This window comes from Sitophilus oryzae, unplaced genomic scaffold (genome assembly GCF_002938485.1).
Source record: "Sitophilus oryzae breed Bouriz unplaced genomic scaffold, Soryzae_2.0 scaffold_1389_pilon_pilon, whole genome shotgun sequence".
NCBI classification, from domain to species: Eukaryota; Metazoa; Arthropoda; class Insecta; order Coleoptera; family Curculionidae; genus Sitophilus; species Sitophilus oryzae.
This window is the reverse complement of record NW_022146047.1, coordinates 1,146,369-1,164,343: the sequence shown is the minus strand read 5'-3', so window position 1 is coordinate 1,164,343 and position 17,975 is coordinate 1,146,369. Positions and strand designations below refer to the sequence as shown.

At 30.4% G+C, this 17,975-nt stretch overlaps 1 protein-coding gene and 1 non-coding gene across 2 annotated transcripts in view; one reads left to right on the top strand and one right to left on the bottom strand.

Moving 5' to 3' along the window:
- Positions 1–4,572: 4,572 nt before the first annotated feature.
- The window catches only part of LOC115875511 (protein gone early), a 130,417-nt gene continuing 117,014 nt past the window's right edge, over positions 4,573–17,975 (bottom strand). The window contains exons 9-12 of the mRNA XM_030890986.1: positions 16,460–16,926; positions 12,941–13,040; positions 12,713–12,885; positions 4,573–4,881 (exon numbers count right to left, since the gene is read on the bottom strand). Coding sequence (XP_030746846.1) covers positions 4,791–4,881; positions 12,713–12,885; positions 12,941–13,040; positions 16,460–16,926 — 831 coding nt within the window. The 3' untranslated portion in view covers positions 4,573–4,790. The remainder of the gene's footprint in view (positions 4,882–12,712; positions 12,886–12,940; positions 13,041–16,459; positions 16,927–17,975) is intronic.
- Positions 13,296–13,388, top strand: LOC115875578. The gene has a single exon (XR_004049032.1). It is a non-coding gene; the product is annotated as a U6atac minor spliceosomal RNA (small nuclear RNA).

Sequence of the window (17,975 nt, the reverse complement as noted above, 5' to 3'; positions counted from 1 at the left end):
CAGGGGAGTGCCGCTCGAATGGCTTAAGTCGTATCTTGGCAACAGAAGGCAGCTTGTGAGGATTGATACGTCTATGTCTTCTTGTAAGCCTATAGAATGCGGTGTCCCTCAGGGTTCAGTACTTGGCCCTATTTTATTTCTGGTGTTTATCAACGACATTGCAAGTCTAGACATTAGCGGTAAAAGCTGCCTCTTTGCGGACGACACTAGTTTCACTTGGAGCGGCCCAGGTGTTACGGCACTATATAGTACCCTTATAGTACTATATCCAGTGACTTACGCACCATTAAATCTTGGTGCGATTCTAATCTCCTATGCCTCAACGTTCCAAAAACTAAAGTTTTGTCATATAAAAGTACTATACAACCTTTTGTACTTAATAACACCACTATTGACGTCGTGGACTCTGTGAGATTCTTAGGACTTGTTGTAGACAACTCGTTAAAATGGGACTTGCACATCGAAGCCTTATCAAAGAAACTAAGCTCTGCCTGTTTTGCGCTAAGATCAGTTTCTAAGGAACTTAACTCATCAACCTCTAGAATGGTCTATTATGCCCTTTTTGAGTCGCATCTTCGTTATGCCCTTCCATTCTGGGGTACTTGCTGCGCGACAAAATTTGATCGTATTTTCAAACTTCAAAAGAGTCGTTCGATACTTATTGGGACTAAACAGTAGAACTCATTGCCAGAATTTCTTTAAAAATTTCAAAATACTGACTCTTCCTTCTTTATTCATTTTTGAATCCGTTTGCTTAATCCGCAAGCACATATTCTCTATTCCGGAAAGGCCTTCTCACAACTATCCACTTAGGAATGCGGAGCACGATATTTATCAGCCAACCCCGAGCTCAGAACTAGTTAAGGGCTCAATGCTGTACAATGCGAAGAAAATGTACAATCATTTGCCTTCGAATATCAAGTCACTTTCATTCTTTCCCGCATTTCGCAAAGCTCTGAAATTATACTTACTGGAGAGAGCCCTATATGCGGTAAACGACTTTTTTGTTGATGTTTAATCATGAACAATTTTGAATTTTAAAATTTTGATCATCTCACACACTGGTTAAAGGTCTAGTATTTAATATTTTATAACTCTTGATTTTATAATATATAACATTATTTTATCCATTTACAGTTTTCCTTTTGTAAAATTTTCTAGATACGCCGGTGTTCTGCAATGTCCATATATGTTTTATTTGTAATTTTATGACGTAATTTTTTTTTGAATTGATTTGTATTGTATGACATTTTTACTTGTTTATTTGTATATTTGTTTTTGTGCTTTTTTGTTTTGCTTTGTCGATGAAGCTGTTTTGGCTTTTTGTACAATAAAGCGTTGTGTTTTTTTTTGTTTTGTTAAGCTCCGTAAAGATCGACAAATCCACAAAATTTCAAATCAAATTCAAATGTGTCAAATGAATCGTCAAACAGAACTGTCAGTAAGAATCCCCACCCTAGGGCCCTTTGTCAGTCTACCTTGCATGAATACATGGATATATAGCTTCCTTAATCTTTTTATTCAAAGATATGAACGGAAGTCACGGAATCAGAGATAGAGCTCTATTTTAATCATCCGCCACTGGATAACTATTCATATTCCATGACTTAGTATATTTCTTAAACTGAATCTCAACAATGTCCGTTCAGGATACGAGATATGAGTAGTATCCAGATATTTATAAATTTATTTTAGGCTCTCTATTTAGATATACATACACTTATTTACTTTTTTAATTTTTATAACACAAATACTGAAATGCAAGAAATATAGATTATATTCTATAACTAGAAAATCCCTACTTAGTTTGGACTTGTAAAGTGGTTTTAAAAATAATTTTATTGCGACGGCAGGCTCTAAGGGTGTCGTTTACGCAGAAACACCGATCACCTGGAGTTACAAAAATAAAATGCACACTCGTGATACCGGTGGTCTTCGGGAAACGTAACTTTATTGCCAATTAGACGAAAGTTTAAATAATGCGTAACATTTTTTATGTTTTCTCACAAGAACTGCAAGGAAGAAAAAAATAAAACATTAGGTGAAGGTGAAACATTAACTTCAGTATTTTTTTTATACTTACTAGGTAGGTACCTAATAATAATGTCAATTAATTTATGGTCTGTAACGATCATTTAAACTGTCCTTATATAGCTATAATTTCCTTATAATAAGCTAATTTAACTAATATTCTTAGAAAAGACTGCCGTTTTGGCATAACACTTATTTTTTTAAATTGCATTTACGAGTAGGGATGGATTTTTTTCTGATATGTCGATAACTATCGATAGTTCGAATAAATTAGTGGTTTCAATTATACTTTATACTTAAAAGTTTACGATCATTCACAATGTCGAAAACAATACAATTAAAATTAATAGGCCATCCTAGCTACAGCTTGCGCTAGTCAGTTGTATCCATAGAAAAAGCCTAAAAATTAGCTTATAAAACAATAAACTTTTGATTTCTAATCACAATTTCTGTTGATGGATGGCCAAAATGACATAGCTTGAAGTATAATTAGTGGCAAGAGTTAAAAGGTTGTTAACTCTTTCCACTAATTGAAAATGACTTACTATACCGTTATCAATATATTAATATTAGTTATATATAATCAGGGGTAGTACGTAGTACATTTCAAATTTATTATATTAAATAAGGTGTGGATGGATTAGGGATGGACTTTTTCTTGATATATCGATAACTATCGATACCTATCGCTATATTGATAAATCTATCGATAACTATCGGTAATTTGATAGTTATCGATATGTTGGTTATTATATATTAGATATATCTATCGATATATCTAAAATATATCGATAGATGAACGGCCAAAACTTATCGATAGGTAAATATATAACGCTAGCCTTGCACTTGCTTTTTGTGCAGGACCAAGATCAAGACTGCTTGACTTGACCAGGATCAAGACCAACGCCAGCCTTGCTCAACACTATACAGGGTGGTCCGAACTGTATTCCGGAAACTTCAGCAGCATATTCTGCAAATAAAAATAAGTAAAAAAGTTTTTATAAATGTATGTCCTAAAATGCTTAGTTTCGGAGATACAGGGTGTAGAAGTTTCGTTTTTATTTCGATTTTTTCCAAATAATTTCTGAAATAACATCAATATTTGGATGAAATTTGGTATCCGGGAGTTTTTTGATATGCGAAATTCGATTTTGATATCAATATGGCTCCTACTTGTAGAGGGCGCCAACTACATATTTTTAACTGGTTTGAAGAGTAATAACTTTTCGTCCGTACCTGTATAAAACTCCTAAGTAAGAAAATATACATTTACAACGTTTTTAACGTAAAAAAGATCTCTTAATAAAAATCGCTACGAGTAATAGTTCTCGAGATATTTGAAATCGAAATTAGCAATACCTGTCATCATTGACATAAATTATAAACATGTTGACTAAATAGTTAATAGACGGAAATCATAAATTTGAAATGTTTTTGTGCCAAATCATCACCAATCATCATTTTTTCGAAGAAAATTTTATGATAAAAATATAATATATATAATAAAAATTTTCCAAATTTATCTTTTTAGTCCAATAACTATGTACTCAACATATTTACTTTTTTGTCAATAATGACATATATTGACTGTTCCCATTCTAAATATCTCGAGAAGGGTTGCTCGTAACGATTTTCACCAAGAGACATTATTTACGTAAAAAAATACGAAAATGTATATTTTTTCACTCAGCAGTTCTATACAGGTACGAACAAAAAGTTATTACTCTTCAAAACAGTTAAAACAAATGTAGGTGGCGCCCTCTACAAATAGGAGTCATAATGACATCAAAATCAAATGTCTCGTGTCAAAAAACTATCAGACACAAATTTTCATTCAAATATTGACGTTACTTCAAAAATCATTTGGAAAAAATCGAAATAAAAATGAAACTTCTACACCCTGTATCTCCGAAACTAAGCATTTTAGGACATACATTTATAAGAAGTTTTTTAGTTATTTTAATAAGAATATGCTCCCGAAGTTTCCGGAATACAGTTCGGACCACCCTGTATACGGCAACACAGAATTAGCCAACAAAATTGAAATTCTCCAAGCTTTTTAAATTTCAAAGAATGTTATTAACTATTTTTTGTCATATAATTTATTTTGACACATAAAATGACAGCGATCTCCATCTCCAAGCAAACTGCGATGCCGTTTGTTTATCGTTTGATATGTATACAAGGTGCTGAAACAGGTATTCCATTATCACATTTCTCATTTCTATTGTCTTAAAATTCATATTTTTTGTGTTAATACCATATTTTTGAAAAAAAAAACAGCGTCGGACTAGGCTTTAAAATAACAATGGATAGTTTTTGTGGGTGGTTAAACCAAAAATAGCGTTAACGGAGTACGTGTTTCCTCGGTATCGACAACTTCATATTTCTTATTCATCAATTAATAGCATTATTATTACTACACTTGTATATTTTCTGCAAAACCAAAAACGAAGTTAGCAGATGAGACCATTTCGTTAAAATGTAATGGGAAAGGTGAAAAACAAAATAAAACACGCATACAAAAAATATATAATCTTTATTTTAAACAAACTATAAATTCTCAATCACTGCCGCTGTCCAAAATCTTAAAATAAACGAAAATACGGAAAACAGAAATAAATTACTTACAACTAAAATAAAAAGGGTTTTTATGTCAAATTTTAAACTTAATCGAAAATCGAGTATGTCGTGGCACTAAGTCGATCGATCATCCTCTGAAAAAAAACGGAGAACAAGAAGTTTTAAGTAGTTTTTTATTAAAGGACGCGGTTGCATTCTAGTTTCCTATTTGGTCTGCACTCGAAAGTTTCCTGGAAGTCGCTCAGTTGAGACCAAACCACGTGCAACCTGAAAAAGGAAAAAAATAATCAAAAAAAATGGCGCCGGGAGGCACGTATAGCCGCCCATACTAAAATATGTTAATATGTCAAAAACTGCGACTTTGACTGATTTTGATGTTATTACAAATTCTGTTGCAAATATTATTCCTAATCTTAAATTGAAAACAGTGTTTCGCTAGCTACTGTAATTTTGGAGTTACGATTTTTTTAAATTTTTAACCCCCTCCCATACCCCCTGGTATGGTCATGTACCATACCCCCTGGTATGGTACATTTGTTATGGCCCTGTTGGTATGGTCGGCTAATAAACCATCCATAAATATTATTTAACATTAATCAGACACTTTAAACAAATATATTCAAATCACATATTATTCACATTTTTATTATAATTTAAATTTAAAACAAAAAGGTAACTAATGATAAAATATCTAATAAGGTTTTTATAATTAATGATAATAAGATTAACAAGCCAAGATATTAGTAGTGGGAACTATCGAATGAATACTATCGAAACATTCGATAATTGCAATTCATTCGAATAATTCGATAGCTAGTAAGAAAACATTCGTCGAAAACTATTCGAATAAAAATATCGAATATATGCGTCATCTGCCTTGAAATATATTAATTCGGCAGCAAAAACCATTCATTTATAAAATTCATTCATTTGTAAAATTCATTTATTCATCAGGATCGACTATAATAAAATATAAACTGGATTTTAGTTGTCGCCCGGCGACGTAGGTTTCTTTCCTAGAAACCCGACAGCGGTCGGTGGCAATGGTATGAAAAAAGCCGGCATCTTTGATTTTGAGTCAGATAAAGATAAGGACACATTATTTTTTTATTGAGGTGCTAGTATTTACACAGAAAATACATTATGAACGGCGCTGTTGCCGTATATTCGTATTAATTGGTATTAGCAAAGAATATTATTCTTTGGTATTATAATTAGTTAGAGATAGTATGACTATATATTTTGCATTTTTTTATTAATATTCTGTCGTTACACTGCAATAATACTTTTTATTTTGGATGTAGGAAAATGATTTTTAATGTTTTTAAAAAAGCAAAACTGGTTTAATAAATAATAACAGTAATAATTTGTTATACCGATTAACACCAAAATTTAAAATCATTTAATATAAACATTTTTTAAGTAGTAGCAAAATATAAACAACAAATTAGAAGTCCAAATTATTTATATTAGATCCTATTTAAAAATAATATAGTCTCTAAATTTTTTGTGTGGCAACGTTGGTTTATTAAATAATAATAATTACAGAACTAATTTGTTATATTAACAACAAATTTTAAAATCATGAAATATAAACATTTATTAATTTTCTAAGCATGCAGTGTAATAGAAGAAAAATATAAATAAAAAATTAGAAATCAAAATAATTATATATGTGTATTACTTTGTATTAGTATTTAAAAATAATATTTGCTTTTACTGGCATTTACTTTAAAAATAAATAAAATATTTCTTCGCAAAAATCTACATGTAAGAGAATTAGCATAAACAAAATACAAATATCGTTAACTTTTTTTAAATTGGCACGTGTAAAACTTTAATCAATCAATTTAATTTTCTCATCCCAAAATTTGAGTTCGATAATCATTTACTTAACCGCATTACCACATTACTTAAATATGATTATTAAGTTCAACTAATTCATATTACTAAAACATCTAAAATACAAATACATATGTATTTTTAAAATTAATTGTAAGTTCACCTCATCTCTCTTAAAAGTTGTTACTTCTCAAAATTTCCCATTAAAAAAATAGACCATATACCGTATAAAATTAAGTAATTGAAAGATCGGAAAATCACACAAATTTTCAGAAAAATTTTAACCACCTGCACACGTACACAATCATCAATTTAAAAAAAAACACTACTACTTTAGTATTTTAAATATTTTAATAAACGCAAAAATAGCACAGTATTTAGAAGGCAAGTTATAAAAATTTGGAAGGACTAATAATGCACTGACGCAGACAAAAATCAAACGAATACTAAATTTCATTTATAAAAAGCATTCGATAGTCGTGGCTTAACGATAATCATTTAGTCGCACGGCGAGGTTGTTACATATGCTTTAGTATACAAATGAATCAATGATTTTATTCGAATGAAACCATTCGATAGTTGAAATCATTCATTCAGTAACCATTCGATAGTCTAATTCATTCGATAGTTCCCATCGCTACAAAATATTGTTATCACATTCGGTGACAGAATGGTGAATGCGCCTAAGAGCAAAATATATCGGTATTTTTCATATATTTACATAAACGTTATTTTTTCAAGGATAGTTATTATTTACAAGTTATTATTTTTTTTAAATAGCAGCCTAGAGTGGTTTTATTCCAATTTCAATATGGCGGAGTTTTGAAATAACCAATGACTAAAGAATCCAAGGACAAATAACACCCTATAGCAAATTGTACCGATGTCACCAAACAGTGCCGTGGCACATATTTTTCTCAATCTAGCTATTTGAAGCAATATTTATATTTTTTGATAATTGTTTTGACTACGCCTATGGTGTATCATCCTAATTAATTACGAAAAAAATGTATTAAAATGTTAACAAAAGGTAAAAACTAGTATCGACGTATAGCACATATCAAGTACATATAGATGTTAATTGAAATTGAAGAATAATTATCGAATTCAATAAGAAAACGCTAAAAAGTTGGAGTGGACTGTTTATTTACCTATGAAACGTAACTCCTGGCTCTTTCTTATCGCTGCTGCTTTTACACTTGAAAGCTGAACAACTAATCACCATTGTAATAAAGTGTATACAAAGTTTACTACACACAAACTATTAAAAATCGCTAAAATTGTCGCCGGTGATCAAATGATGACTCATTCTTTGCCACCAAAAGAAAGGTCTCTAATGCCACAAATTCTGCTGCAGCCCGTATAGGGGCGTTACATATCCTTATATTCTTTAGTCATTGGAAATAACTAATAAATAAAATAATAAATTAAGTAAAATCGGTCTCTGAATGTTCAAAATAACTTGTTTGTTTTTCTCGAAATTTTTTATTGAAAGGAAACAAGAAAATTCTTCATATTAAGTTAAATAAACACCGTATGATCGTAAAAAAGCGGCGTCCAGTTGGCTCGGAAATTATGTTTTCCGCCATATAATTTCACATATAATAAGCATAAAAGTAAATAAGGCGATTTTTTTTCTATCATATCGTACAGTATGTCCCCGGATTGTCTTTACCAGAGAAAAAACTTTTTTATTGTTATATATTGTTTACATTTTTAGAAAAATACATTCTGACAAAAATTTTTGCTTGTTATAAAATGTAATTAATTTTGTTTTTTCCATAGGAACTGTTAAAATTGCCTTATATCTATCAAAAATAGTAGGTAGATATAATAGTACTTTAACAGCAAGGGTAGATTAAATGATACTTTAACAGCGAGGATAGGTTAAAAAACTTTATTTCTTCTCGCACGTTTTTTAATTGCTTCCATTTTTGAAAATTGTTGTATTCCTTTTCATAAGTTATTCGGGATTTAAATGGAAGTAGTTTGGATATGTTTTGGCGTTTGTCGCCTCAGTCTGAATATCTGTTGGTAATTTACTTATTTCATTTTGAGCCATTTCTGGCTTCAATTCAATCAGCAATCGACACGAAAGAGAATTAAAAAATATTGACTCAAAACTGACAACTAGAGACAGCTTTATTTATTTGTAAAATTACATAGAAACCAACGCCAACCCAGCACAATATTTTTTCTATTCGTAATAAATTCCTTGAAATAATAATTTCTGAATATTTTTTAAAACGTAACTCGCTATGGAAAAAATATTGTTTTATACACGACGATAAAATTGCATTATCGTCTCCCGATATTAATTCACTCGCAATTTCATCGCTCGTGAATTAATCTTTTCGGTCGACGATAAAATACCATTTTATCGTCTTGTATAAAAAATAACTATTATACTACTCCAAATTTCCATACCGTTTTAAGGAAAATTAAAAAAAAAAACGTGAAAATATACTTGAATTAAGTCCTAAAAATTTAAACGCGTTTCCATGGTAATATAATTTCGTTTTCGTTCTTTGACATATCCATTGCCTGGAAACTTATATGGTGAAATTTTGGTTTGGTAGTATCCTTGTTTATATATTCTTAAAGTTGGTCAACCGACTAGACAAAATGTGCTGCTAACTGGAGGACAAATCGTGAACCTTTCGGGGCGGAGTCAAAAATATCGATTATTTTCGTTATTTTCCTCAGAGTAATGTAATAATATAGCCCGGGTATCTGCGAACTTTAATAGTGATCAGCTGATTAAGAAATTTAAACGAAACTTTTATTTTACTGTAAATTGTGGATTATTTTTGCCTGTTATTTTAAGAATTCTAAACCGTATTAACAAAGAAATTATTATTTCGATATGTTGGTACATTATTTATAATTTATGATAATTTTATGCTAATTGGCTGTTAATTAATAATTGAAAAAAAGTTACATACCTATTTTAAGTTGATTTAATGCAGGTTTATAAAAGAATCATTTCATTCTTAGATTATTTTATTCTAAATTGAGTGCTTTACGAAATTTACGATATTTTTTTTTTGGCTACCTAATGCTAAACTAATTGGCATGGTATTATTGTTATGGAAATTAGCCAAGAAAGAAAAGAATTGGCTATAACTTGTAATTTTTCGAAAAAAACATATTATACCTATCGCTGAAAAGCTTAAAAAATGGCGCTTTTTATGAAGTCATGGCCAACTATGGTTTACTAAAAAACATATGTTTGTGTCATATGTCAAAAATGACAGACTTTAGAAAAAAAAACACAAACTCATTAGGTATGTGATTATCTACAACTTTTTGTCTAAAATACCGTATGATCGAATAAAAACGGCGTTAGCGATGGCTATGAAATGACGATCAATGATATTTCCCATATAATTTTACATATAAAATGACAGCGACCTTCACTTCATAGCCATCGTTGACGCCGTTTTTATTCAATCATACGGTAGATTATAATGGAATTAGAGACAAGTTTTAAAATAGCCAGAATTTGTTTTTTTCGAAATATCTAATAAGCCTTGAACTTCTCCGAAAAATCCGAAAGGCGCATATTTATGACCCCACAAAACTGCAATTCTTTTCCCATTTAACCGACTCTCTATCTCCAGTAGTTTCCGAGATGCCCATAGAGAACATCGTAGGAAACTCACCATGTATAGTATTTTGAAACTAACTATTGTTATTATTTGACTAGTTTAATTTGATTAATAAGGCTAGATTAATTTAATTTCAAATAAATTTGATCAGATTTTTTTTTCGTATATTCTGCTACCAGAAAACCAAGAGTATATGATAACGCACTTTTCAACAAAGTTGAAGGAAGATATAGTGTATCTATCACAATACTTAATAGAACTACTACAATTATTACAAGAAAAACAAAAAGAAGAAATACCCAAATACGCCTTCACCTACTACTCAACTACAAAATAAACGAATATAATCTCTTAAAAACACTAGACAACTACTTATTCTTGTATTCTACACTGAACAAATTATCAAACTTACTAATTTATCAAACAAAAAGAAAAAATAACAAAATTATCCCTTCACCTATTACTTAACTACAAAATAAACTATAAAAACACTACTAAACTATTTTTGGTAGACTACACTAACATGCTACACTAAACACTATAATTAAACTTAATAAATTAATCTAATTTTACACTACACCTACAAAGAAAAAAGAAATATGAACATTTTCTAAAACTAGAAGAAACAGAACTTCCATACGTGCAACCAGGATAATAGGTCAAGGGGACAAAGAATATAAAATATTTTAAAATGTGCATTCAGAAAGAAAAAATACCTCGAAAATTATCTAAACAAACATTTTTATTTCTTATCAGTGAGAAGCATCGGCCTTGTCGGCCTTGAAGAATTTGTCGGGTATTTACAATGGTCGAATTGTATAATTGCCAGTTTTTATAGCATATCTAATAGATAAAAAGTATCTGGTCGATTAGTAACCAATTGGCACAGTCCGAAAATTATCGATTTTTATTTTCTCTGTTTTTATTGGTAGCTTCAAAATTCAGAGTAACAAAAAATATTTTTCTGTAGGGAAACCGGTCCTGCCATCTAGTAGTCTTAGTCCATAAACGTCTTAGGTTGATCTACTTTAAAAATATATATACAAGGGTAGTATATATAATTTAGTACACCCTAAAACACGGTAATACAATAATACACAATAATTTAGTACACACTAAAAACACGGTATGTCGCTAGTGGTAGGAAAAATAATTTTTAGAGGTTACTAGTTTATTTGGTTGCCTGTGATATGCATATACAGGGTGTTTTCTAATTAATCTAAAAAATAAAAAATCGTTAGAAAACGAATTAAGGCGGGCTCTTAATAAGTATATTTATTTTTTTCTCGACAACCGTTTGATGAACAAGAAAAACTCAAAAGATCAATTTTGTTGAAAAAGGATGGCCAGTCAAGAAAAAAATATATTTTCTTTAAAAAAGCAGTGGTGTACCATTTATGTTAAGCAAAAAAATCGATTTTTTTAAATTTTAACACCCTGTAGAACAGAAAGGAAGTACTTTAGACCTAATGGTTATATAAAAATTGTTTTAAGAACACATGAGGAATCACACCATAATTTTTTTAGACCAATTCGAAAACACCCTGTATATTGTCAACTTGACAATGACTGCTGATAAATAAAAAATACCTTTTCAGTGAAAAAAGCCTGATTTTCGCAGGAAAAATTTTGATTTTTATTGAATTTGGGCCTGCGTTTGCAAATACTCGTTTGTTTTTTACTTTTCTAACTAAATTTTAAATAGCATAGTCAGAAATAGTTTTATTATTTATTAACTGTAAAAATGGTGTTTTCTTGTTGTGTTGCATCTTGCAAAGAAACTAACAAAACTGCAAAAATGTACGTGTTTCCAAAAGACGATAAGGTATGTATCTTAGATAAAAGAAAATATATGGTATGTATTCGTTGTTTGATTTTTTTTTCGTTCGCTTTAAAATCTATAAATCTCGGTCTATTCATTAGACAGCCAGTCGACTTACGATCATTTACATGAAACTCTGTAAAATAAATAAAAAAATAAATTGTAAAATATATATATATATATTCTTATGTTTTATTAAAGTTACTTTGATATACTAATATATCGGTGGTAACGTGGTAACTTTAAAAAAAATCCTTTGAATTCAAATATAAACATAAAAAACATTTACAGCAGAAAAGGCGAAGGCGCTGGGTTATAAACGTGGTCTCCACTAAAAACACGGAGGGGCGCTTTGACCCAAAATTTTACTATTAAGTTTCATATCTATCTTAAAAGTAGATTATTTTCTTTTATCTATGGACATATCGTTGTTGATAGAATTTAAATTAATATCTTATTTTTTGCTGTTTTAAAATGTTAAAGAAGCACAAACTTTATTTAGTTCAATGGTACGGAAAGGCGTTATAATAGTTATTGGAAAATGTGATACTTTAGCAACAGAAAAAATATGACATTAATCAAAATTAATAACCATCTATCAAAGAATGAAATCGATAATAGATTGCTATACAAACGGCTTTTGATTTTTAGGACTAAATTCAATCATATTTTCATGTTTTCTTAGTTTTCTCTAAAACGGTATGGGAATTTGAAAGAGTATAAACGAGATTAACCATTTTAGAACAAGCAAAAATTCTTATATGAAAAATTAAAAACAATCCGGGGACATACTGTATATTATAGGTTATAATTAAGTACTTACAAAGCCTTGAACGATAATCTAAAATCAATCACATTTTCATAATACTGGTACTGGCTGGTCGACTCTGAACACCGTGTTTGCGTGTAGCTAACGAAAAACAAAGCTTCATCTTCGAAGATTTCCAAGCCTCCTTGATGGCTATGTAGGATACGCGTTAAGCGTTTGGCAAGAGCCTTAAAACAAAAGTAATAAATAAATATTTTTAACGTTTCGTTTAAGTAAATTTACTTCTTTGGCTACGGTAACGGCAGTTAGTTCAGTCACGATACTGAGGGCAGTTTCGTTGGCGATTATGACGGGAATATCCAAGTTTATATCCAAGATATACCTGAAAATAAAATATGATTATTTTTCTATGTATCAATCCAGTTTATACAGCAATAATTGATAATATCAGAGATATGAGAGGCAATTATAATTTTTGACAAATATTAATGACAAAATGGTGAAGGAAAATAGTTCTCGTATGAATGTTTGTGGTGTTGCTCATAGATGGCGCTCGCGGAATGAGTGCTCTAATAACTCGCTGCTCGTTTCCGACCGACTTTAACTACATATACCGACGAATGCGCGTATTTCCACTGTGTTGTATGAAAGGAGAGACGGTTAGCACTCCCCTAGACAAGGATGGAAAAACACATATATTGCTTAAGGCACACTTAAGCAACATTTTTTTTGATAAACATTTATATAAATTTTCAACTAATAAAATTAGAATTCTATTCTCAAGGCTCCAGGATCTTGCTCTTTAAATTTCAAAGAATTTTTATATATTACAAATGCAAAGAAAGTTTAGTATTTTTTGTTGATCAAAGAAAATCAGTTAAGTGTTAAGTATTAAGTAGATTCAGAATTATAGGTATTAAAAATTTGATTTTTTTTAAATTTCCTTATAAAAAAGGAGTTAATAAAATTATCAATAGCGGAAACTCCAGGAGTTAATTTTGCCTAAATATACGAGCCCTTTTTCGTAAAAAAATGTTTGTATTTCACGCAATCCTTCAAGGTTATTTGCTTATACAGGGTGAGTCAAGATCACAACTTATGAACTTTTTCGAATACAGTTTACACAAACTAGTATTATTATTTTTTAGTGTGTGGATATCGCTAATCAAAGCACGTTTTAGGTGAAAATCTTATTTGATTAGGTAGATAAAGTATAATAAACAAAAATGGCGTCAAGTAGAAATGGCGTCAACTTGAAAATGACGATCGATGACATTCACCATATAATTATAAAGAATACATAAAAGAAGACAATACATACAGGGTCCGGCGATAGTGCGTCGGGTATCTCTAGCTCCTAGAATGAAAAACTTGGGAATTTTTTTAAGTTTAAACCTAAAGTATGTACAACTTAACAAGTATAGCTAGAGACGTGAGAAAAATAAAATAAGAGACGCCCCTCGATGCGCAGTGGACAGCCCACAAATTTGCTTTAATCAGATTTTTCGTAGCGTAACTGCATCTCTCTTCCGCCGAATGCGTTCTCTCTCTATCGTGTGCGCGACCGGTGCTATCTCCAAGTCTCTTCCTATATTTGTCAAACTGTACGAGGATGTATTTCACGAAAATATTTTAACTTCTATAGGGTGCAGTTGGTGCAAAAAGGTGCGAGTGGATAAGGACGATGTTTTTTAAATGGAACACCCTGTATATTATTGCATTTTTGGTTTCCTTTCAGATCACTTTACCTAATTTTAAGATATGGGTAAATATATTTAAATAATTTCAGAGATATTAATAAAAAAAATAAAAAATATATATTTGGTATTTACTTTAGATGGTCTATACCATAGGCCTATACTCACATTGCTATAAAATATCGTAATCTTAAATCATACAGGATGTTCAAAATTCTACGGCAAACATTCTAAAATATAAAATAATTTTTCTTTGTTTTTTTTATGGAACACCCTGTTATTTTTTATTAAATTGAGAATTAAAAAATTGGTCAAATGAGAGTCGGACTCGCGCACGAAGGGTTCCGTACCATTCATTATCTATACAACATTAGACACTATATTATTATAAACTTTTTTTCCGATTTAGCTGAAATTTTGAATGCGCGTATAAGTAATTTAAAAAAAAATGAAGAAACACATTACTAAAAATTGTATTAATCAATAATAAATATGTAAAAAGTAAAAATGAATATGTAAAAATATGCAAAAATTAAAAAAAAACGATTAAAAAAAAGTCGCCTGGACTAGGATTCGAACCTGCCTTACTAAGGCTCCAACGTCATAGCAGCGTAAAGTCATCCTAAAGCTTTAACCACGCGGCCACCGAGGACTTGAAAGATTCTATGTAAAATTCTTACTTAAAAGATAATGTTTAGAGAAAGTACTTTTTTATTTATAAACATTTATTTAATTCTGTTTTTAGTATTTGGTTTGGTTTGGGCGGCAACATAGATACATTATCTGTGAAAATTTCAACTGTCTAGCTCGTATCCTTGGTCTAGCTATAACGGTTCATAAGATAGACCAGGTGACGGACGGATAGACGGACAGTGAAGTCAGTAATAGGGTTCCCGTTTTTACCCTTTTGGTACGGAACCCTAAAAATGAACATTTTTTATATTTAAAGTATTTCAAAATTTTTAATGGTTTCAATGTTTGGCGTAGAATTTTGAATATCTATATAATATTTTTATTATATAGATATAATATTTATTTATATATAAATAATATTATATAAATATAATATTTATTTATATATATATAATATTTTAAATATATTTGTATGATTTAGGATTACCATATTTATATTATTTATAGCAAAGTAAGCAGAAACCATCCAAAGTACATACCTAATATAGTTTTGATTTCATGACAGTTCTTGTATTTTTAATAATTTTTTAAGGCTGAAAAATATATATTTTTATTTATTTATTTATATCTCTAAAAATATCGAAATATATTTACTCATATCTTAGTATTATGTAAAGAGATCGGAAAGGAAACCAAAAATACAATAATATACAGGGTGTTCCATTTAAAAAAATCATCCCGATCAACTCATACATTTTTCAGCAGCCCTATAGCAGTTAGAATATTTTCCTGAAATACATTCTCATACATTAATTTAGGTTTAACCTAAACAAAATTCTCAAGTTTGTTTTTCTAGTAGCTACAGATGCCCGACGCACTTTTGCCGAACCCTGTATAAAATGACAGCGATCTTTATTTCCAAACGAACTGCCGCGCCGATTTTTTTTCAATCATATGATATGTTATATACAGAGCGTTCAAACAGCTACTCAGTTCAACAGAACTCTAATTCAGATGGCATATGAATATATTTTGTGCCAAATACACGTGGACATTAAGTACAGTTCAGTCAAGAATCGCAGAGAAATGAAGTTTGGTAAAGTGTGAAGTTGCGGTTTTATGTAAAGTGATAAAATGACTCTCTAACCTAATTACATCGACCTGCTATCTATCGAAGTCCCGTTTTCTAATGTTAGGTAAGTTTTTTACTTTTAATCTGAATTTTCCAAGTCGTTTTTAAATCTTTCTAGTCGATGTGTCAAAACTGTCAACGATTTATCGATCGCTGCAGGCGGCTCTCAAAATGTTGCCATTATTTTTTTAATTTTCAAAGTTAAATAACTCGGTTATTATTAATTTATTTTAAAGAATGGTAAACAAAAAATATTATGTTTCTTTTGGCGAGATCTACCACCTCTTAAAATACTTGCACTTATTTCTGGGATACCCTTGCAGTGTTGTATTCACGTACCTTGATAAACATGTAGCTGCTTTTTCCACAGATTTAAAGGATTCATTCACTGTCATATGAAATGGAGACAGTATCTTCCTGTCCGCCGTCCAAAGACTGTCATAAGGCAAAATGGCAGATGTCATTGCTTGCGCTATCTCCAACCCTAATCGCCCATACACTATTGCTATAGGAAATCCATCTTCATAATATGGTTCGGTCAGCAAACTTCTTGGAACTATAACTTGATTTTTTGAAGCTAAATACTGGACTTGCGGTGTTTCTTTTAGATATTCCTTCAAAAATCCTCCCATGACAAGAGATTTAACAAGCATCCTTTCTTCTATTGCCTTTTTAAATAGCATGGCGTTCTTGACACTTTCGAAAAAATTCAACTTGATAATGGTCAAGGGAGTGTAGTAATTCTTGACGAATTTTAGTGATTTCACGTCATCTGGAAGGCCTACTTGGATTGAAACAGTCTTGAGCTAAAAAATGCCATAATATTAGTAATAATATTTATTATACAGGGTGCTCTGAATTGTCTTCGGGAAACTTCGGCAGCATATTCTGCAGATAAAAATAAGTAAAAAAGTTCATATAGTAAGTACTAAATTGCTTAGTTTTGAAGGTACAGAGTGTAGAAGTTTCATTTTTATTTTGATTTTTGAACTAACGTCGACATTTGGATGAAAATTGGCGTTTCAGAGTTTTTTGATACAAGAAATTTGATTTCGATGTCAATATGACTCCTACTTGTAGAGGGCGCTACCTACATATTTTATAACTGGTTTGAAGAGTAATAACTTTTCGTCCGTATCTGTATAAAAGTACTGAGCAAAAAATATACAGAGTCTCTCAGATTTTAATCGGGACAATTTAATAGACGATAGAACTTGCAAAAATAAAACAAAAAGTTCATATCAACTTGTAAGATTTAAAGCTTCCTTTTCGAGATACAGGGTACCATTAGAATACCAATTATAATATTAATTAACAATTAGAATTTAATTTTTTTCGCAAGAAGTAAGCAAGATAGACAAAAAAGTCAGGAGACAAAAAAATAATATTTTTAATTACTAAATCCAAAAATAATATTAAACTTCTAAAAAAGCAGTGGCGTGCCTACTTTTTCCTTTAAAATAATTTAACAGTAATGCCCCACCGCCGCCCCTGGCCAATAACCTTAAATCTAATTACATCAAATTAAGTTCCATAGTAAGTATTATAAAGGGGTCAAGTTATATCCAAATCGATTAAATAGTTTTTCAAATATCTTTTTTTTAAGTAACTTTAACACCCTGTATCTCGAAAAGGATGCTTTAAATCTTACAAATTGATATGAACTTTTTGTTTTATTTTTGCAAGTTCTATCGTCTATTAAATTTTCCCGATTAAAATCTGGGACACCCTGTATATTTACGATGTTTCTTACGTAAAAAAATGCTCTGGTGGAAAGTGCAATAATGCCATGTATTGACTATTTCCATTCAAAATATCTTGAGAACGGTTGCTCTTAGCGATTTTTACCAAGAGT